The sequence below is a fragment of the Marmota monax genome, unplaced genomic scaffold (assembly GCF_021218885.2).
Source record: "Marmota monax isolate L192 unplaced genomic scaffold, Marmota_monax_Labrador192_F-V1.1 WCK01_AAM20220418_F8-fsc00008, whole genome shotgun sequence".
Taxonomy (NCBI): domain Eukaryota; kingdom Metazoa; phylum Chordata; class Mammalia; order Rodentia; family Sciuridae; genus Marmota; species Marmota monax.
The window spans coordinates 3,552,266-3,569,192 of NW_026694432.1; the positions used below are offsets into that span (position 1 = coordinate 3,552,266).

Here is a 16,927-nt window from a genome sequence, read left to right on the forward strand (position 1 = left end):
GGAGACAGGCTGCACTGAAGTAACCACACCTTCTCAGGGAGTCATCCACATGACCTTGGAGGGGCCAGAACTCAGAGAGGGGTACAATTGGGGATCAGTCCTTGACTGGAACTCAACCTATGACTGGACAGATGAGGAGCTTTTCCCAGTTCTCACACTCCAAAAAGAGCCCAAACTGGAGACAGAAGAGAGACAAGCAGCCTGGCACGATGAGAAAAATTGGACAAAGAGCTTGGTTGTTGGCTTTTCTTCTGGGTCACTAAGTTTGGGCCAATTCACATCTCTTTTTGCCTTATTTTTCTTCTCCATGATGGTATCCAGATCTCCTATGCAAGTGCATACGATGTTTTCATGGGCTGTGGGTTGGTTGAAGTATATAGACTTATCACCCACCACTGCCACCTTTTAAAGGTCATTGTATTTATTCTCACAACTTCGTGAGGTAAAAGTTATCTCCCTGTTTTACGGAGGAAGAAAATGAGGTTTGGAGCTAAATGGCTAAAATTTGAGCCTGTACTCCTTCCACTCCGACATGAAAGAATAAATTCATATATTCTCCATAGGTTGAGCCCCAGTTACCCAGTTGGCACTGTACTCCACTTCCTGCTATACATTATAGATCTTGTCTGGAGTACTCCACCACTGAGCCACATTCCCAGCCCTATTTTGTATTTTATTTAGAGACAGGGTCTCACTGAGTTGCTTAGTGCCTGCTATTGCTGAGGCTGGCTTTGATCCTCCTGCCTCAGCCTCTGGAACTGCTGGGATTACAGGCATGCAACACCATGCCCAGCCCAAACTAAGTTCTTAAAGCCCCATTTTAGCTGAGACTCCGGGGCCAAATTTCCTTCAAACCCAGGCTCCACCACTCACTAGAAATGTAACATTGGGAAACATTAGATTTTACTCTGTGCCTCGGTTTCCTCATCTGTAAACTGAGAATAACAAAAGCACCCACTCCTCAGGACTGGTTATGAAAATTAAAAATATTTGTAGAGTACTTAGTACTTAGGTTAAAGTGTTTGTTAAAAATATTATGGGGGAGTGGTGATTGTGGGCACTGGGCTAAGCCTGAAATCAAGCAGAATGAATATTTTAATTCCCTATTGACATCAGTCACTCCAACCCTCTTAGAGGCCCCTTGAGTTTGTGCTACTGGCTCCATTTTAGAGCAGAAAGGGGTGGAAGGCCAGAGAGGAGTTGGGGGGCTTTCTGAGATAAGAGGAACTGTCCACTGAAATCCGGGTGTCTTGGACACTGGAGAAAAAATGAAGGGAGAAGAGTCAGGAGGTGATGGTTTGGGAGGTCTTGGTGGTCTTCAGAGGCACAGAGTGTTGGGATAAGAGTCGCTGAAGAAAGGTATCTGGAAGGCCGAAGGAATGAGTGAGGTTGTAGGGAGCCAGGATTCGTGAGAGGTCCCGGGGATGAGAAATGGGGCTGAACCCGCCCGGTCGTAGACAGCGCGCTCAGTTCTCTCGGTGGCGCATTCCGGAGCCGGTCCCAGCGCCGCGCAACCAGTCCCCACTCCCTCCGGTGAAATTGCCAAATTAAAATGAATCATTTGGCCCATAATGGCCGAGGCGCTTATCGGGGGCGGGCGGACCCGCGGCAGTGCCTTATCTCCGCGGCGCACACAGCCCCGGCGCGCCTCGGCCCATGCTAACGAGGCCTGGAACGTGAGCGGGATTAGAGCGCGGTGGGGCAGGAGCCGGGCGCTGGCGGGCGGGGGAGCGGACTGCGGAGGGGCCGGGCCTCCATAGCCAAGGAGCAGGCCTCAAAATGGCCACACGCGTCCCCCCGTACGGAAAAACGTGAGCATTCTGGCCTTTTTGTTGGGGAGAAGCGACCTCCCGCCTCCCACGGAATTCCTCGTCAGTTTCCTCCCCTCGCTCCCCACACCCGCAGAAGATGCCTGCGCTCCCTTTCCTTCGGTTTCTTTAGACGGGGGGCATTTTCCACGGACACCCCCGCCCTCGCCGTCCCCCTCCCGCCTCTGAGACTCTCTTCCTTCCTTCCCCTTTTTCCTTACGCAATATACAGATATGCGCGAGGCGGTGGTTGGTTTTCATTTCTTCTTCGTGGTTGTGTGCATGCGGTGGGATTGTGAGAGTGCGAGTGTGTGAGCTGTGGGCGATGTTGGCTGTTTCCGAATGTGGTCTTTTGGGCGATAGGTTGCGTGTCCCCGTTCAATGGTGCCTGCACTGTTTGGGTGTGTAGATTTGGACCCCTCGAGGCCCTACTGCCGTTTATTCGTTGTGTGTGTAATTACGCCCGTTTCCTTTCTCAACTGGGGTCGGGTTCTGCATGTTGGGTTTGTGTGGTCTTGGCGATTGTGTTTGGGTGGCTTCGTTGTTAGGTCGCTCCTGTGTGATCCTGTGTCGGGTTGTGTGTCCGTGAGTGACTGTGTTTAACTGATTTCGTTGTGTCATGTTGGGAAGCGTGCGGGTCTGACCATGTCGGCTTGTGGGGCAGTGTTTGGTTGTGTTCATTTGCTTCCCTCCTATGAGGCTGGACCTTGTGTGGCCCTGTCCACACCGAGCTGTGTGCGTGTATGCCTGTGTCCTATAGAGGTGCATTTGCAAATCGCTGGGGGCGGGAGTGGGGGAGGGTGAGCGAGAGATCCAGGCGCTAGTGGGGACGTCGGCATGGGGGCGGGGAGCGGGATTTCACTTTTTATTCCAAATTATGATGTATTCGGGAGCCAGTGTTGGCTTGGATGGGCGGACAGAGCCCAGTCGGCTGCTGCTCTGTCCGGAGGTCAATCTGCGCCTCGGTGTTTGAAGGGTTCGTTGGTGAGTGGGAGGCTCTTCCAAGCTCGAAGCTGAGCAGCGCTTGCAGAGGCCCGCGCCTTCAAGCCGGTAGCCGCCGGCTTGGGTTCGCGCCGCACTCCGGCTTCTCCCATTTCTGGTCAGTTTCGCGGGTGCGGCCGGCAGCGGTGGTCTAGGAGGGAGGCCCGGTAAGGACAATGGATGCATTTTCCCAAGGCCTCGCGCCACGGGTGGGGGCCCTCGGGATCACCTCCGGGGGACATTTTCCTACCCTTTTCTTCATAAGCGACATTGCCGTGAGGGTCAGATGCCTGTCGCATGGGTGACCACAGCCAAATTCATTCGGGCTTCTTGGAAGAACGGGGTCAGTGCTGCCCTGGCTGGAGAAGAAAGGATTTTGTTTTGCCAGTTGTTGTGATTGCCAATGTCATCATCATTATGATCATCATCATTAGCATCCTATTTTAATTAAAAATAATCGTCCCAAAGCGCGGCAGCAAGTCCCTTTAGCTTCTTTGGAAGGAGAACAAAGCAGCGCAGTCCTGTTACCCCCCCGCCCTCCAGTTTTGTTTTCAAGTTGTTGGGTTTGGGGTAGGGAGAGAAAATGGAGGGGTCAGACAGAGATTCAGTCATAAAGCAAACACAACCCCGAAATAACACACCGGGGATGGGTGGGTTCCCCTTTTTCTTTCTTTCTCCATTTGGATTAGGAGAGGAGAAAGAAAATCGCCCGCATTGGATCAAAATTCGAGGAAGAATTATTCCTGTATTTCCACCAGAGCGCGGCAAAAGGAAGGAAGCCTTTGCAATTAATCCAAGACTTCGATGTGATCATAAACTGGACAATTTAGGCAAAACAAATTAAACAAAACCCACAGGGGGAAAAATAAAAGCAAACTAAATCTGGCTACACCCTTGGAAGCAGTATCCGGTTGGTTTTTAACCCTCCTTCCCTTTTGCCTTATTTATTACTGCAACAAATTACTAGAATTCCCCCTATTCTGCCTGTCTAAACCCCGAAAAATCAAAAACCATTTTGTAGGGCTGGTGGAGGGAAAGGTGAAGAATTTACCCCCTCTCTCTCCCTTACTCTCTTTACTTACCCTAACTTACTTACTTACTTTAGTTCTTTCTTTTATTCTTTCTGTTAGAAGGGAGGGGGAAAAAAGGACCTGAATTTATCAGACACCTACCCACCCCCAATTCGGACTCCATTCCTTAAGGGAAGTAGAGCCCTTGGAATCTGGTTCTGGTTTCGCTTTGGGCTGGAGGTGGGTAGATCGGGGTCAGGAGAGTTCCTGGAGGAGGGGGTTGGACTTGGTGTTCTGCCCCACAGATCAGGGCCTGGAGAGACTGACTATTCACCTTCCCGGACACATACCCCCCACCCATCCACGTCTGGCCAGGGAGACCCTTATGCGCTGTGGCCAGGGCCTGGCTCCGGTTGCAGAGTAAACTGCGTAGACACGTCCATGCTTAGAAAACAAATTTGACCATACCGAACCAGTTCGATCCCGTTTGGAGGGTATGAAAATGTTCTGGGCAGCCTGCCGGGAGGGGTTGTTGTTGTTGGACTAAATAGTTATTCCTGATTGGTTAGGCGTAGTGTTCATTTTTAAGGGGAGTGGGGGAGGCTCCAAACACCTGCAGGTTGGGGGCGGAAAGCAGTTCGTGATTCTATGGGCTGGTTGGTGGGGGACATGAGGTAACTCCCAGCCATTGACCCCCATTTCTCTCTCGCCCTCCCTTTTTCTCTCCACCCCCATCGTTCCTGGAAACTCGCTTTGGGCGCGGCAGACCGGCCAGGACCACGCCGCAGTCCAACTAACTGCTAGTCTTTCTGCGAGAGAGGGGGAAAGCAAAGACCCCTGGCCACAACCTTGACCCCTCTCCTCCTGCGGAGGAGTGAAGGTCCTGTTCAGAGGGGCCAGTCTCTCTAAATATGCCCCAGGTGAGTTTTTGGGGGGTGAGGTGGGGCGAGGGTGAGTGTTAGAGGAAAGAGTATCCAGGAAGGCCTTGGGATTCCTGCTTGAGGGGGGGGAAAGCTCAGGAAGAGAAGATCCCAGTCTTAGATTGGGACTGGACAGGACCAACACAAGGTTGGGAAATTCAGCTGCCTCTGGCATCCAGCAGGGCCCTTCCCTTTTTCCGGTCTCCAGTAAAACCAGCTGGTGGAATAAGTCCTCCTGGCAGCTCTCATCCTTCTGGGTTCTGTGGACATTTCACAAGGCCGGTGACTTTGTAGAGGCTATATCCGGGTGGTTTAGACTATGCCTGGAGCTCCTGCAGGAAGAAGGCCCAAGCCATCCTGGCTGCTCTGGTGAGCCTTGACACAGGGCCTGAGGCCTAGGGCCTATAGTGCTGAACACCCCTCCACTTGGTAGCAGCAGATACTGGTGGATTTGGATCTGATGTGGACTTTGGGCTCCTCCAGAGTGTCCTGCTGGTGCCGATGCAGTAGGAGGGATTGGAGGCCAGTGTATGATAGTGGCTCTAGCCCCGGCCCCCCCCCCCCTTTTTTTTTTAATCTAAGAAAGTCTCCATGCCAGGGAATGGAGGGTTGGGATCTGCTGGAGATGGGGTATCTCCTTGTTCAGGCACACACTGAAAGGCCCTGCTGTTTGGCAACTGTGGTGTTAAGGGCTGCAAGCTGTATTTCTACTGCACAAAGAGAAGAATTGTAATGGTAGAATAGTCTAGTGCCATTCAGTCCTAACCCTCCCTATTTCTGCATCCTCTCCAAATAAAAATCACTCAGGCTTTCCTTTCAGTAATTTTAACTGAAGCCAAGTGATGCAGTTTTGTCCTCAATGACTATAGGCGTTTGTGTCATCTGGTGGCTTTCTTCTGGGTATGGACCCCTGGCTGGGGTGATCCTGGGCTCAGAAGAGCTAGCTGGGTTTTTCTGAGGTCCAGGAGAGGGGGCAAGGAGAGGCCAATCTATGTCACTCACAGGAAAATTTGGATATATGGATATTTATAGGCATCTGGAGAGGACCTCTAGGGCCAGGGTCAACTCATCTGGAATATTTGCTCCTTTTGCCTCTCAGGAACTTGCTTCTACTGCTTCAGGGCAGAATTAATCAGAGTATACATGTGTCATAAGAGAGTTTGAGCTCAATTAGTGATTGGAGTGCACACTATATGTCATTCAGAAGCACATAGGGTATACACTGATGGTGGTGACTTTGAAGTAGGGAGCTAGCACCTCTGGGCTTGTATATTTCACCAAGGACTATATTTCTGTACTTCAGCAGGGGTGGGGTAGGGAAGCTAGGATGCCTGTTTTTTTGCTTTTGGTTCATTTCCAGTGGCCTGAGTGTGTCTCGGTTGTGGCATTCTGTGGATACAAACCTTTATTTCCATTGTAATCAAAAGTTCACTTTCAATGAAGCATTGCAGATGCACTGCCATTGCTGCTTGTGTACACAAAATCTTGGGGAATTTTGTCATTTCCAGGCTAAGTGGGGGACTGGCAGACCCAGCACAGGCATGCAGTCTGAATCTCAGTTCTCTGCCAGCTAGTGTGTGTGGTGGTAATTAAGCTGAATTCTGTAGGAAGTTTCAGTCTCCCTTCTAGGGTGGGAGGAATGGTTCCCAGATGACTCTGTCCAGAATATTGCAATGGCAGAATGGAGGAGTTTGATGGCTACCACAAATATTAGATGGACTTTGAGCTGAATTGGATTTTGATATATTTCTGTTCTGCTTTAAAATACCCCAATTACATAATTCTGAGAGCAGAAAACCTATTTTAGACAATTTATTAAGTCCGTTGAATATAGTTTTATTAAAACAATGCACAAACATGCCCAAACTCTGGATTCTGAGTCTCATGGTTTTTTTTTTGTTTAGGTTCTTGTTGGGGTCTGTTTCTATCTGGGTGAAGCTGGGTGATGAAAGATCTTAGCATATTCACGGGAAATAGAGTGGCTGTGGTAATCTTGGAGTGTGGTTATGCAGAATAGAGGGGGTTTCTGGGCTCCAGTGTATATACGGGAGAGAAACACAAAGTGAAATCAGAGTTCTATTTCTCAGGAACACCAAGATGGAGTGGGGACTGGAAGCATTCAAAGGCTGTCTTGATATCTCAACCGGATTTAAAAAAAATTTTTTTTTTAGTTGTAGATGGGCACAATATCTTTATTTATTTATTTTTATATGGTTCTGAGGATGAACCCAGGGTCTCACACCTGTGAACCAAGTGCTCTACCACTTAGCCCCAGCCCCAGCCCTCTCATCCTGATTTTGGAGGGGAACCCAGACCCTAAAGGCCTCAGGAGCACTCTTTAAATCTCTGGGCTTCATGCGGTCTCAGCCAGTCTTCCCTTACAGACCTGACCTTACTGCTGAGTCTCACTGAACTGAATAGGATGAAGCATACAGGGCTGTAATGCCAGAATCATCTTAATCCCAGCACCATCTTTGTCTCTTGGTGACCTCTCTTCTCTGTATCTGGGTAGGAGCAACACAGTAGTGCACTGAATGCAAGGTGGATTTTCTTAGTACAGCCAGGAGAGAGAGAGAGAGAGAGAGAGAGAGAGAGAGAGAGAGAGAGAGAGAGTGGGTGGGCAGTGGAAAAGACATCTTTGGATTTTTATTTTTTTTTAAACTAGCATTGTAGGAGAGAACCCCAGTCCCTGTAGCTTTCATTCCCTACTTCCACCTGTACCAGGTTTCTGGGTGTACGTGTGAAGTGTGTGTGTGTGTGTGTGTGTGTGTGTGTGTGTCCTTCCACACACTGAGGGAGGGTGTTGCTGAGAGGTGAAGGATTACTCCAAAAGCACCCCAACCCTGCATGACAGATTCCCCGCCAAAACCAAAAGTGGGGCGGGAAGAACACGGGTCGGGGATTTGTTCCCTCCTCTTCCCTTGCGGCTTGAGAAGGGGCACGGGGTGCTCTTTCACTCCTCTTTGTACATTTCCTTCCTCCTTTTATTCCCTTCGGTTTTCTTTGCCGTCTGTATTCCTTTTCTTCCAATGTATCTGCCGTCTTTCTCCATTTCTGTCCTTTTGGCCCACAGTCTTTGTGCCTCCCAGACACTCCCCCTCCTCCCAGTCCGGAGAAACCCTTCTCCTTGGGCCGGAGGCGCGCCTGGACTTCAGGTCCCCAGGGCTGAGGACTGGGGTGCGTGTCCTCTTGGCGCTAAGTTTGCTTCTCAGGTCTCAGTGCGCGAGTTCCTCTCTCTGCCTCTCAGCCCTCTGCGGCCGGGCCGGGGGCTGTTGTCAGAGCGGGCGTCCGCTTGTCTGTCTGTCTGCCCGCAGGATGACCGAGCGGCCGCCGAGCGAGGCGGCACGCAGTGACCCCCCGCTAGAGGGACGGGAAGCGGCCGAGGCCCGCATGGCCCCCCCGCACCTGGTCCTGCTGAACGGCGTCACCAAGGAGACCAGCCGCGCGGCCCCAGCCGAGCCCCCGGTCATCGATCTGGGTGCTCGCGGTGGCCCGGGGGGCGGCCCTGCCGGTGGGGGCGGCGCCACGAGAGACTTAAAGGGTCGAGACGCGGCGGCGGCCGAAGCGCGCCATCGGGTGCCCACCACCGAGCTGTGCAGACCTCCCGGTCCCGCCCCGGCCCCCGCGCCCACCTCGGCCCCAGCGGAGCTGCCAGGCGACGGCCGCATGGTGCAGCTGAGCCCGCCCGCGCTGGCGGCCCCGGGCGGCCCCGGCCGCGCTCTGCTCTACAGCCTCAGCCAGCCGCTGGCTTCGCTCGGCAGGTGAGCAGCCCGCGGGAGGGCGGGGAGAGCGGCCGCGCAGCCAGGCTCCCCTTCGGCACGTGGGAGGGACCCCTCTCCTGCCTGTGGATCGCGGGAAGGGAGCGTGTGGTTGGAAACCTCTGGGCGTAGGAGCCAGAAGCTGGAGCCGGTGTGCGAAAGTGGGAAAGGAGCTCGGGAGCCTGAGTGACTGTGGAGACAGACGTGACCTGCGGCGTGCGGGTGTGTGGAAGCCGAGGGGAGGAGTGCGCGCATTCGAGGGTGCAGGCTTGAGGCTGTGTGAGAGTGACTTAATTGTGTGCTGGGTGGTGGTGGGGTGGATAGGGGGGTGTCCTCTGTGTGTGAGTCCCTGGCAGATGTGCTGGATGAGCTCCTGTGTGAGAGAGGAGGTGTTTGCTTTTAAGTTATGAAATTCTGGAAGGTGTAGCCCTAGGTGGACAGGTAAGAGAGAAGGATATGGAGTGGTTGTAGAGGGTACCCTTTTATGAGTCCTTGCTGGAGTCCACCCTGGCCCCTCTCCCCGCTGGCTGGGTCTGTACAGTGGGTGTAAGGGAACAGCCTTCCCTGCTGGGTTACTGTGATGTTGCACGGAGGATGCAGGGTCGGGATGGGGAGGGGAAGAGGAGGCGGGGTAGAGTGCAGGGCAGGCAGCTAGGAGAGAACCGCGAGTGGGTGATGGGGGAGAGCCACCGGTCGGGGAGCTTGTTGGAGGCGATGAGTCAGGGTTTCCTGTGCGTGGTTGAGCATCATCGGAGGGTCGGTCGGAGGAGGGAGCACGAGTGAAGGTGGGGTGAGTTTGGTGGGAGGGGACAGCATGCCTCTTTGTGGTGCTGGAGTTGCATATCATCAACTGTGAAGGCCACAACTGCCTGTGTAGGCACCTGTTTGGGAGCGTCTGTGTGGTTTGTGTGCTTTCTAGGAGAGGAGAGTATATTTCCTTGGTGTGTGTTGTGCGTTCATTTTTCGTGTTTGCTCTGTGAATTTACCTCTGTGTGCTTGTGTGTGTGATTCATCTTCTATCAAATTCAAGTGTGAAAGGAGCTCCAGGACAGGTGGGGAAAATCCCTAAGGAGCCTTTTTCTCTCATCCACACAATGTGTGATCTTGTTTGTAATCTGCTTGCTTCCTCCACAGTGGGTTCTTTGGGGAGCCTGATGCCTTCCCCATGTTCACCACCAACAATCGAGTGAAGAGGAGACCCTCTCCCTACGAGATGGAGATTACAGATGGTGAGTCTCCCCTGCCCCCACCTCCATAACCACCCCTCTTGCTCGACCTGTGGAGGAGGAAACCCTGGGACTATATAGGTGTCCCACATAGGTGGGACAAGCCACCTTGGAACCCCGAACCAGCAAAGCCCTTTTCCCTGGAACAGAGTTGGAGTGAAGCCATGGGTAAAGCTGGGAGGGTCCCACTCATAGTCCTAGAAAGAGGGCTTATAGGAGAGGGACTTACTGTGGTGCTCATCCCAAAGCTACAGAGTCAGTTCTAGACCCCACTCCAGGCTCCATTCCTACCTCTGGGAAGGATCCTGGGGAGGGCAGGAAGAATCTGCTATAACTCCTGACCTCTCAGGGAGCCCCTGCCCCTTCCCTCAATGCCTCTGTGGAGTCTGGAGTCTGCTCCTGCCTGAAATTGCACCTTCAAGGGCCTGCTGCCAAGTCCCTACATTGTGTCCCATCACTATCTATCTCTTGTTCCACATTCTGGGCTGAGACCCTGCCATCACGGATTCTACTCTGGTCCAGAGAGGCCTCAACACTTCTGTGAACTACCTGAGTATTCTTTGGCCCTAAACTTGAGTGGTAGATTTGGAGGACCTTTTTCCTCCTTCCAAGGTTGACCTGATGTAACTGGATCCCAGCACCAGGGTAGAAGAGTGGCCTCTTCAGAGCTTAGGGACTTTGAGCAAGTCACTGGAGTTTGCAAGGCTTCAGCCTGGCTGGGGCTCCTGGGAGAAGGGCACTAGGGCCTCAGGAGACCTGGGACTTATGCTGGGAGCTGGCAGATGGTGTGTGTGTGTGTGTGTGTGTGTGTGTGTAGAGCACTTGAGCTTCATGGGTAGAGCACTCTGTGGGGTTCTGGAGAGGAGGGGGCCAGAACCTCAGAAGTCCAAGCCTTCCTGGGTCAAGGGCATGTGGGACCAAGAGGGAAGGGTGATGGGGCGCTGCTGGATTAGAGAGGGTTCTCCAGCCTGGGAGAACTGGGGGTACCAAATAGGAAGTAGCAAGACCAACTCTGAAGTTCCTCAGGGAAGAGGCAGAAGAACCAGGTGAGAGGGTTTTTAGGGAACTGCAGGCGTGTAGGAAAGTCATTATCCATGAACGTTACCAGTGTATACTAAGCACCTACTCAGTGTCAGGCCAGAGAGAGACAGAAGATGCTAGAAGGATGGACAGACTAAGGAAACAGGAAGTGTGTGTATATATATATATATATATATATATATATATATTTGTGTGTGTATGTCTCAGGGAAGGAGTAGTTAGACATGTAGGTGAAGGGGAGGGTGTGGGGTGTGGGAGTGTAGGACATGTAGAAATCAGAGACTGAACCAAGAGTCCATAGAAGTGGAACCAGTATAAGCTCTAGAGTCAGGACTTGTGGATTCTTATTCTGTATGTTTCTGAGCCACAGTTCCTTGTAAATGGAGTGAATAATAGTTGCCTTCCAGATTATTCAGAGAGTGTGATGGAGAAAAGTGTTTTTAGGGCCTGGTTCAGAGCAAGTGCTGAGGACATGTGAGGGCTCACCCCTCCCCTCCCTTCCTTTGCTGGTCAGGAAAATTGTGGAGGGATTTCAGGGACAGTAAGCCCCCTCCATTGAAACTGGGACTGCCTAACACAAGGCAGACTTGAATATGGAGCACAGTGCTTTGCATATTGTAAGTGTTCCATATGTGCCCTGTGGCTGCTTCTGCTCTGCAAGCCTTGGTACCAGGATGCTAATGACTCTTGGGTTAAGCTTTAAGCAGTGCATTGTAGACAGGGAGACGGAGGCAGTCCTTTAAAGCCTGTCTGAAGCCTAAGACCATGACTGTGCATGGCTGTCTCTCCTCACCTCTTCTCGGGGAAGAAGCCCACAGGTTAATTCCTTTCCTTTCTGGTCTCTGCTCTACTTTCATCCCCCAGCCCCCTGATATCTCAATGCTTAGTCACTCAGGAAACATGTACTAAAGCCCCTACTCTGTGCTTTCCATCACTCCTAAAATAAAATCCTCTTACATTTTACCACGGGGTCCTGCCTACTCCGACCCTGTGCCCACTATTCCAGCCATTCTAGCTTCAGCCCTTTCCCACTTCGGGGACTATGAACTTGATATCCCCTCTGCGTGGGCACTCTTCTTCCTTTCCATGCCTATGCCTGGCTGGCTTTGTTTCAGCCTTAAGTTTTTTACCTTATAAATGTCATCACCTCAGGAGACCTTCGCCCCCTACCTTAGCAAAGAGTACTAGCTCTTTTTGTCTTTTACTTATCACTTGACCCCCTACTTTTCTTTTTAACTACTTTTTCATTGCCTCTCATACCCTCTAAATGTAAGCTACACGAGGGCAGGAGTATATTTGTTCACCATTATTCCTTCGTGCCTAGCACAGTACCTGGGTTGTTAGTAAAAAATTGATGAACGGCTAGCAATAACTAACAGTGTGAATGTTTAAACTGAGACAGGCATTGTGTTAAGTACATTGCCTGTGTGAGGCATCAGACCCATGTAATGATCTTATGAATTTTCTTACCAGTATTCTCTCCATTTTATGGATGAAGAAGCTAAGGCACAGAGAGTTTAAGGGCCTTGCCCAGAGGGACTTGTCTAGGTTCAATTCAGGAATTGAACCTAAAGGTTCTGGCTCTAGTCTGTCTTGCTACATCATGGTCTTGGCACAAGTGAGACTGAATGATGTATGGTTCCTGTCCTCAAATTCTGCACAGCCCAGAGAGGGAGCCAAGCCCAGAAACATATATATAACAATCAAGAGTGATGGGGACAAAAGAGCAATAGGGTCATAGGGGTTGGTTAGATGGGTCTGGAGGGTTGAAGGAAGATCTCAGAGGAGGTGACAGGACCTGAACTTGGAACGAGTCTCCTGAGTAACAGCAACAACAAAGTGTTCTGGGTCTCTCAAGCCTTCCAGTAAATGGAGAGCCCTTTGGGAGGAATCTCAGCTTGTTCTCCTAACGCGTTGTCCTCCTACCCTCCAGGTCCCCACACCAAAGTAGTGCGGCGGATATTCACCAACAGCCGGGAGCGATGGCGGCAGCAGAACGTGAATGGGGCATTTGCTGAGCTCCGCAAGCTGATCCCCACGCATCCCCCGGACAAGAAGCTCAGCAAGAATGAGATCCTCCGCCTGGCTATGAAGTACATCAACTTCCTGGCCAAGCTGCTTAATGACCAGGAGGAGGAGGGCACCCAGCGGGCCAAGCCTGGCAAGGACCCCGTCGTTGGGGCGGGCGGAGGCGGGGGTGGGACAGGGGTTGGTGCTCCTCCAGATGACCTTCTGCAGGACGTGCTTTCTCCTAACTCCAGCTGCGGCAGCTCCCTGGACGGGGCAGCCAGCCCGGACAGCTATACGGAGGAGCCGGCACCCAAGCACACGGCCCGCAGCCTCCATTCTGCCCTGCTGCCCGCCAGTGATGGGGCCGGCCCCCGGTGATGGGTCTGGGGCCACCCAGGACCAGCCGGGAGAGGACCCCTAGGCCACTGGGATGGTGGGCTTTAGGGCAAGTGGGATGAGAAACAGGGCAATGGACTTTATGAAATCCCCTTGCGCTCTGAACTTTGGGAAGCCCCAAGGCTGGCTTTTTTGTTCCCTGCCTCAGTAGAACAGGAAAATGGAGCAAAGTGGTAGGTACTTTTTTTCCGAAGATGGCACGGTCTTCCCCCTCCCCGAAACCCTAAGACTTCCTAAGAGAGAGGCTCAAGTGTCACTGCTTTTGGCCTGGAGTTTGGAGCCCTGTCTTGGTTGACACCTGAAGTTGTCTGCTGTGTCATCTGGGGTATCCAGCAGTCTCTGCCTTGCCATTAGCCCCTCCCAAGCTGGCTGGATGGCTTTTGTGGCTGCTTCTGTCCAAATATATAGGTACCCAATGGCTGCCCATTTTTTGAGCCCTGTCTTCACCCAGGCCCATGTTGATCCATCCAGCTTTCCAGCTGCTGCGGAGAGTCACAAGCCTTGAGGTGCCTTCTTCATGGCCTGGTTGAAGAAGTTGGCCATTGAACAGCCTGCTCCTGACTAGCTGGGCCAGAGGGTCAGGAAACCCAATAGCCCTTACTTCTTGCCCTGGGGATCAAAGTTCTTTCTCTCCATTGAGACTTGCCTTCCTATCCTGTGGCTGTGGAGATGGAGTCTACAGCCTTGAGCATGCCCTGTTGGGCCTTGTGTGAAGGCAGAGAAAGGGAAAATGAGAGTGAAAATGAGCAAGAGATTTTGGGCATGTGGGCTTCAGCTCCTGCACGTTACTGTTTGAGCAAATGCCAGTGTGCTGATGGGCACCTGTTGGTGCTGAAAGGGGAAGTGCAGCCCCATGCACATTCTCCTAGATGCTTAGAGGGTGTTCCCTGCTGCAAGATGTCTGCTAAATGATCTGGTCTTTCTTCTGAATGAATTGAGCACAAACTGTCCTATGAATTATTTGTATTTAAGATTTTTTTCTTGATTCAGTTATTGGTGAAATCTTTAGGTCTGGATATGACCCAGGACACAGCCCGACTTCTAGGGCATGGGAAATCCAATCAGACACCAGGCCCTGGCTAAACATATGCATATTCATCTAGCAGAACTTTAAATACCGTGTGATTGTGCAGCTTTTAGTCATTAAAGGTGTGCAGGGGAGGCTGGTTTAATACAATACGAGTGTCCCCTCCAAAAGTTGTACATGACATTTTTGTAAATCAAATCCTTATTCTTCATCTTTTAAAGAAATAACTACTGCAAGTTCTTTTGTAAAGTGAAGAATCCTTTTGTAGTGTGAACGACTGCCCCTTTGTTTATCCCTGTGTCCATCCAGGTGGTGGGACATGGTTTTCTGCCTGTGATACATTTCTAAGGCCATGAAACAAACTGCACAGAAGTCCTCTGTATTTGTTATTGTACTTTAAGTCACCCCAGCCCTCTAACACCAGGTTCTGCCTTTGAGGTCAGAGAAAATATCCTGTCATGTAAGAACCCATCAGTCTGGCTGTTGGAAATCGCCTTTCCTGTTCTGAGTTTCAGCCCAGCAGCTTGCCCCGTGCTGTGATGAGGCCCTATGCAGGAAAAAAAAAATGATCCTGGCTCCCCTCCCTTCCTTTTAAGTTGTGAGGTCCAGTTCTTGGGCATGGGAACAGTATGGTTAATCATTGAAGCACTCTGACTCTCTGTGTCATTCCAAACACCCCAAATCATATTTTGATGAACATTAGGGTTGGTTCCTTACCAATGCTTAGAAGTTTCTGTGAGGAGTCTCACCCATGTAAAAATGGAGCAACTGTCCTGGGCTCTAAGACTGTGTTTGCTTCTCCGTGGATTAACTTGACGTGGGAATGAAAAGTGGTCATGTGTGGTTGAATGATTGGGTTTTGTGAGATGGTTCACACATTCTATTGGGAACTCAAGATTCCAGTTCCCCTTTCTCTTAGACTTGCAGTGTGACTGGGATAAGGTACCCACGTGTCACTTTCTCATTAATACCCTGGCTTGGTCTGTCTCCTAGGACAGCTGTGTGGATCGAATGCAGTTGTGAAACTGGAAGAGTTTTGAGACCACAAAGAGCTCTGTTGCCAGCTGGGGGTGTAGCTCAGTGGTAGAGCACTTGCTTAGCATGCTCAGGGTCCTGGGTTCCATCCCCAGAACTGGGAAAAAAAAAAACAAACATCTCTGTTGCCCTCAGTACCAATCCTTCTGTGGGGTTCCCAGCCTGAGTTTAGGCCTGGGCATGAACAAGTAGGTCATTTAAATTATACTTTACTTTTGCTTGAGTTATCCAGACCCTCTTCATTTCTCCAGATTGTCTGAATTTCTGTCTCATTCCAAGGAAAGGGACAGGAGTGAGAGCAGAAAAGAGATTTGGGAGCATGGGCAGACTATGTAAAAATCTGATGGGGCTGCCCACAGAGGCCTGGACAGGGGAGAGCATGGCTTTAGGTCTTTGTAAGAACTAAAGAAGACCTATGTTTTCTATTTCCATCTTCTGTTCTCCAGGCCCTTCTTTTTCTTTGCCTCCTTCTTGCCCATGAAGAAATAGCACACTCCAAGAATAATATCTGTATGAAAAGGAAAAAAATGTAAAGGTCAACATTTTGAGAACAAAGATGAATGTAACTAGAGGGAATCCCATCTGTTAAGAACTCATACTGTTTTATTTGTAGTGGCAAATGACAAGATGGTACAACCTTTATCCTTTTCTAAAAATAAAGCGAAGGGCACAACATCTGTAGTCAGCCCACAGCTGTATTGGCTGTTTGGGTGGGTCTCTCCGTACTTGTGATTTCAGTGGTACGTGACCCTCTGCCGCGGCTTGCCCCTGCCCGTGTACATAGCGCAGTGTTTCTGTGGGCGGGCCCAGCACTTTTGGTCAATGTTGTACTGTATGTGATGAATTTCGTTGGTCTCTGCATTTTTCTGCAGAAGAGGAGTAACCACTCCGGGTACCTTGACCTTTTTGTACAGCCCAGAGGCCAACACTGTGGGTGTGTGAGTAGCAAAAAAAAAAAAAAAAAAAAAAAAAAAAAAAAAAAAAAACCCATGTGGTGATGATGACGTGTGTACATATATAAGGTTATATGGGGAAGATTTCTAAATAAAAGTTTTACAAAGGGGCTGGACTTTTTGCTTGCACTTTGAGTGCTTCTTCTGAAATGGGGGAGCTTTCAGGACTCAGCTGTCCTCTTAGGAAGTGGGAGGCAGGGGCAGGACTAGTGGGGAGGAGGGAGGCTCCCCACTGAGTATTTCCCTTCTTCTCCTCCTGCCTAGGTTTAGCAGAGGAGCATCTTACACCTATGTTGGAAGTACTGGGCAGCTCTGAAGATAGCCCCTCTGTTGGCTTAGCTTCCATAGCTGGGGCAGTAGCTTCCAGCATAGGTTCAGGACAAATTAAGGTGTTGCCATGGGAGGGCCCCAGTTTCCTGGTGACTGATAGGAAACTGCAGCTCTTACTCTTGGCTCTTGAGGACTGGGGTCTCAGGGATAGAGGCCAAAGACTTTGGAAGCCTCAAGTGAAGGCCCTGTGGTGGCATTCATATCACCTGGGAGGGCTGTCCTGGAGGCTTACGAATGGGTATGTGGTTGGAGGCAGGGATTCTGAGTCTGGAGGAGATCACTGCATGTGGACTGTTCCATCCTTGAAGACTTCAGTAGGTGGGCTCATTCAACTAAATGTTCATCCTTCCTTCTCTCATTTGCTTTTTTTTTTAAGTTATAGATGGACACAATGCTTTTATTTAATTTATTTATTTTCATGTGGTGCTGAGG

The 16,927-nt window shown here is 50.8% G+C and overlaps 1 protein-coding gene across 7 annotated transcripts; it reads left to right on the forward strand.

Annotated features, from left to right (window-relative positions):
• The first annotated feature begins 2,630 nt into the window (after positions 1-2,630).
• Tal1 (TAL bHLH transcription factor 1, erythroid differentiation factor) lies at positions 2,631-15,329 on the forward strand. Of its 7 annotated transcripts, none has more exons than XM_046469355.2 (6): positions 2,631-3,699; positions 4,105-4,293; positions 4,566-4,719; positions 8,034-8,480; positions 9,612-9,706; positions 12,678-15,329. In XM_046469355.2, exons 4-6 carry the CDS (start codon positions 8,035-8,037, stop codon positions 13,130-13,132), a joined length of 996 nt encoding a protein of 331 aa, XP_046325311.1. In that variant the 5' UTR covers positions 2,631-3,699; positions 4,105-4,293; positions 4,566-4,719; position 8,034; the 3' UTR covers positions 13,133-15,329. The 7 variants fall into 7 exon arrangements, with proteins under 7 accessions (XP_046325311.1, XP_046325312.1, XP_046325313.1 ...); XM_046469356.2 differs by having other exon boundaries at positions 2,631-2,956; positions 3,479-4,293; XM_046469357.2 differs by having other exon boundaries at positions 2,631-2,907; positions 3,479-4,293.
• The last annotated feature ends 1,598 nt before the right edge of the window (positions 15,330-16,927 follow it).